Below are 3808 nucleotides of genomic sequence, written 5' to 3' on the forward strand. Positions count from 1 at the left end.
CGGTCGGGCGCTGCCAGCCTCCAGCCCCCTCCTTCCCTGAGGTCCCCTGGCTCTCTGGCCTCCGCGCCCCGATCCCTTCCTGCCCGGGGCTCTGGGACCCCCGATAAGCCGGGGACCCCAGAATTCAAGCCCCCGGGGCAAGCCCGGGCTTGTCGCCGGCGCCACTTCCTGGTGGGAGGGGCGGGTCTCCCCGGCTTCCCCTCGGGCCGGGATGCTTTCAGGGTTCCCCGAGTCTCCCTTCCCGGAAGAGTGTGGGATGCGGGCCCAGTCTCCCCGCCTTTCTCCACCAGGGACCCCGTTGTCCGGGCCACCAATCACTTCACCTTCCAGGGCCCCAGGGCGCCCCCAGCACTGACCTCCATCAGGGGCCATGGGGCCCCCAGGACCCATGAGTCCAGGCACCTCTTCCCTCCTCTCTCCTCCAGGGCCCACCAGCTCTGAGCAGATCATGAAGACAGGGGCCCTTTTACTAAAGGGGTGAGTGTGAGGTCGATTATTGTGGAGCGGATTTGAAGCGTGACCCCCCCGGCCCCCGTGCTAATGGTGCCCCCTCCTCCGTTCCCCCTCCAGCTTCATCCAGGATCAAGCAGAGCACATGGGGGGAGAGGCGTCCCAGCTGCCCCTGGGGCCCAGGGTGCCCCAGGACGCATCCACCAAGAAGCTCAGCGAGTGCCTCAAGCGCATTGGCGACGAGCTGGACAGTAACATGGAGCTGCAGAGGTGTGGCCCCCGGAACCCAGGAGTCCCAGCTCCCGGCCCCCCCTTCCCTGAGGAGCACTGAGTCCAGGTCCACAGCCCCCCGGTTCCTGCAGACCTGGGGGTCCGTCCCGCTACCCAACTCAGCACTCTGACTCCCAGCCCTCCCCTCCCCAAGGATCTTTAAAAAAAAAAAAAAACACAAAGAAAAAAGATTTTTATTGATTTCAGAGAGGAAGGGAGAGAGAGAAATCTCCGTGATAAGATGGAATCATTGATGGGGTGCCCCCTGCATGGCCCACACTGCACGTGCCCCGACGACCTATGACCTCCTGGTTCATAGGTCGTTGCTGGACCCCTGAGCTAGGCCTGCTGGGCCCATAGGATCTTGAAACCCTCCGTCAGGGGGTCATTTTCATTTCCCCACTTTCCTAAATGTCCATCTGGTCCCTTTCCCCTGCGTTGGCTTCTTGCTTTTCGTTTCAAACTGGCCTTGGGCCTCAGTTTCCTCATCTTTGGTCTAGGGGGCGGGTGCCCCAGGATGCATGCTCCGCCCGGTCCCCTCCGCCACCGGCTCCCCTCCCTCCTGCAGGATGATCGCGGCCGTGGACACAGACTCCCCCCGCGAGGTCTTCTTCCGAGTGGCGTCTGAAATGTTCTCCGACGGCAACTTCAACTGGGGCCGGGTTGTCGCTCTCTTCTACTTTGCCAGCAAACTGGTGCTCAAGGTGGGTGGCTGCAGGGCAGGGAGCCCAGGAAGGCTCCCCTCAAACCCGCGGGGGGCCTGGGAGGCGTGGCGTCCAACGCCCGTGGCAACCCAGACTGACCGAAGGAGATGGCTATGAGCCCGCTGTCTTGTTCCGTCATTCATGTATCCATCCAACAGATACTTACTGGGCCTACTATGTGCCACCCTGTACTCTGCACCCAGGATGCAGCACCAAACAAAGCGGGTTAGGTCCCTGCCCACATCGAGCCATGGGTGCTGAGAGGAGTAAGCTAGGGTGATGTGGTTTGGGGCAAATGGACCAGGAAAGACTTCTCAGGGGAGGTGACATGAAAGCCCAAGTTGGAACGACAAGGAAGGTGCAGTGACATATAAGGATTGGGGGAAAGGCATCTGGAGCGGACACAGCAAGTGCAAAGGCCCTGGGGTAAGACCAGACCTTATGGGTTGAGGAGGCCCTTGTGGTTAGAACCGAGTGAGGAGGGGAAAAGGGTAGGAGATGAGGGCAGGTTTGGAGGGGCTTGATGGGCCACTGTAAAGACTTCAACTTCACTTGGAGTGATTAGCTGGTTTTATTTTATTATTATTGTTTTAAATATGTTTTCATTGATTTTAGAGAAAAAGGAAGGAAGAGAGAGAAAGAGAGAGAAACATCGATGTGAGAGAGAAACAGCGATTGGCTGCCTCCTGCACGCAACCGAGGGGGGAGAGCCCACAACCTGGGCGTGTACCCTGACCGGGAATCGAACCCGCAACCTTTCAGTGCACAGAGGACGCTCACACAACCGAGGCACCCCCGCCAGGGCAATTGGCTGATTGTAAACAGGGGAGTGAGGTGACCTGATTTATACACTTAACATATTATTCCAGCAAGTATAGCAAAATGTTAATTGTAGAAACTAGGTTGCAGGCGTATGGTTGTTCACTGTGAAATTCTTTTAACTTTTCTCTGAAGATTCTCATGATAAAATATTGGGGGGAGGTCCTGGCCGGTTTGGCTCAGTGGATAGAGCGTCAGCCCGTGGACTGAAGGGTCCTGGGTTTGTTTCCTGGTCCGGGCACGTGCCCGGGTTGCAGGCTCAATCCCCAGTAGGGGGCGTGCAGGAGGCAGCCGATCAATGATTTTCTCATCATTGATGTTTCTATCTCAATCTCCCTCTCCCTTCCTCTCTGAAATCAATAAAAAAATTTTTTTTAAAAAAATTGAATCTGCAGGTGTGGTTTTTTAACTTTAAATTCTGGTCATTTGTACAGCTCAGAAACAGGATCTACAAGTTTTTGATTAAAGGGGGTACACTGCATTGTAACCCAAAGGCCACGAGATGGCGCTCGGCGCACTGAAATCCCTCAGCCATCAGCCAGGTACTAAGCCCCGCTTTCAGGCTACAACTAATTAGCAACAACTAATGCGAACATTTTTATGTGTTTTTTTTGCTCAACCACTGAGCCACGCCGGCCGGGTAAAATAGACTTGTGTTTGGGATATTGAGCTAGTGAATGAGGTGAGGTGAGGGGGCAGCAGTCACGGTGACGGGGGGCTGGGGGCACCAGGAGGGGAGACGCAGCGGACAGCGGGAGGCGGACGTTCAGGGAGGTGGAGAGAGGCCGTGTATGGGGGCTGTGGAGTCGTCCCCGGCCTGAAGGTCAGGAGAGCCCTCTCTGGGGACGTGACCTTAGCCCCGAGTATCAGCAGGAGGCGCTGGTGGGCATGGGGATGGGAAGGGCACGAGGCCCCGGAGAGCGGCCACCCACTGGGTGATGTCCCTTCAGAGCCTCACTCAGGCCCGCGGGCCGAGCTCTGCCTTCTGCTCCCCCGGTTCAATTTATTCAGCAAATATTTATTGAGTGCTTATGGCTGCTGACTTTCCTAAGTCAGAGAAAAATAATGAGATGTTAGCAAAATGTAACATGTCTTGGGTAAGACGGTATCACATATGGAAAATCATGATCATCACTGGCATTTTAAACCAGAAGTTGAATTTAATTGCATTAATAACACCAGCAGTGTGTGTTGCTTTGCGGTACAATGATTTCCACACTGGATTCTGATTTTTCATCTTCAAGACTCACTGGATACAAGCCACAGTCCCCAAAGCTTGACTTATATGTAAAATAACACCATCCCCTGTCTAGCATCGGTTATGCACATCCCTAATAGCTAAGCTGAGGGATAGCATTAGCCATTATATAAACTAATTGGGTTAATTCTGCTCTGGAATTTAGGCAAATAATGTAACTGAGATAAACAGAGGGTCACTTATGCGTCTACTTGTACACATTTATTGCACCAAAGTGCCTGAGCTGATCAGGACCATCATGGGCTGGACACTGGACTTCCTTCGAGAGCGGCTGCTGGGCTGGATCCAGGACCAGGGCGGCTGGGTG

The 3808-nt window shown here is 54.9% G+C and overlaps 1 protein-coding gene across 1 annotated transcript in view; it reads left to right on the top strand.

The window, feature by feature from the left end:
- The first annotated feature begins 76 nt into the window (after nt 1-76).
- Nucleotides 77-3808, top strand: part of BAX (BCL2-associated X protein) — a 4615-nt gene continuing 883 nt past the window's right edge. The window contains exons 1-5 of the mRNA XM_006769967.2: nt 77-477; nt 571-720; nt 1289-1424; nt 1843-1848; nt 3707-3805. Of these exons, the coding sequence (XP_006770030.1) occupies nt 371-477; nt 571-720; nt 1289-1424; nt 1843-1848; nt 3707-3805 (498 nt within the window). The 5' untranslated portion in view covers nt 77-370. The remainder of the gene's footprint in view (nt 478-570; nt 721-1288; nt 1425-1842; nt 1849-3706; nt 3806-3808) is intronic.

The sequence above is a fragment of the Myotis davidii genome, unplaced genomic scaffold (assembly GCF_000327345.1).
Source record: "Myotis davidii unplaced genomic scaffold, ASM32734v1 scaffold464, whole genome shotgun sequence".
Taxonomy (NCBI): Eukaryota; Metazoa; Chordata; class Mammalia; order Chiroptera; family Vespertilionidae; genus Myotis; species Myotis davidii.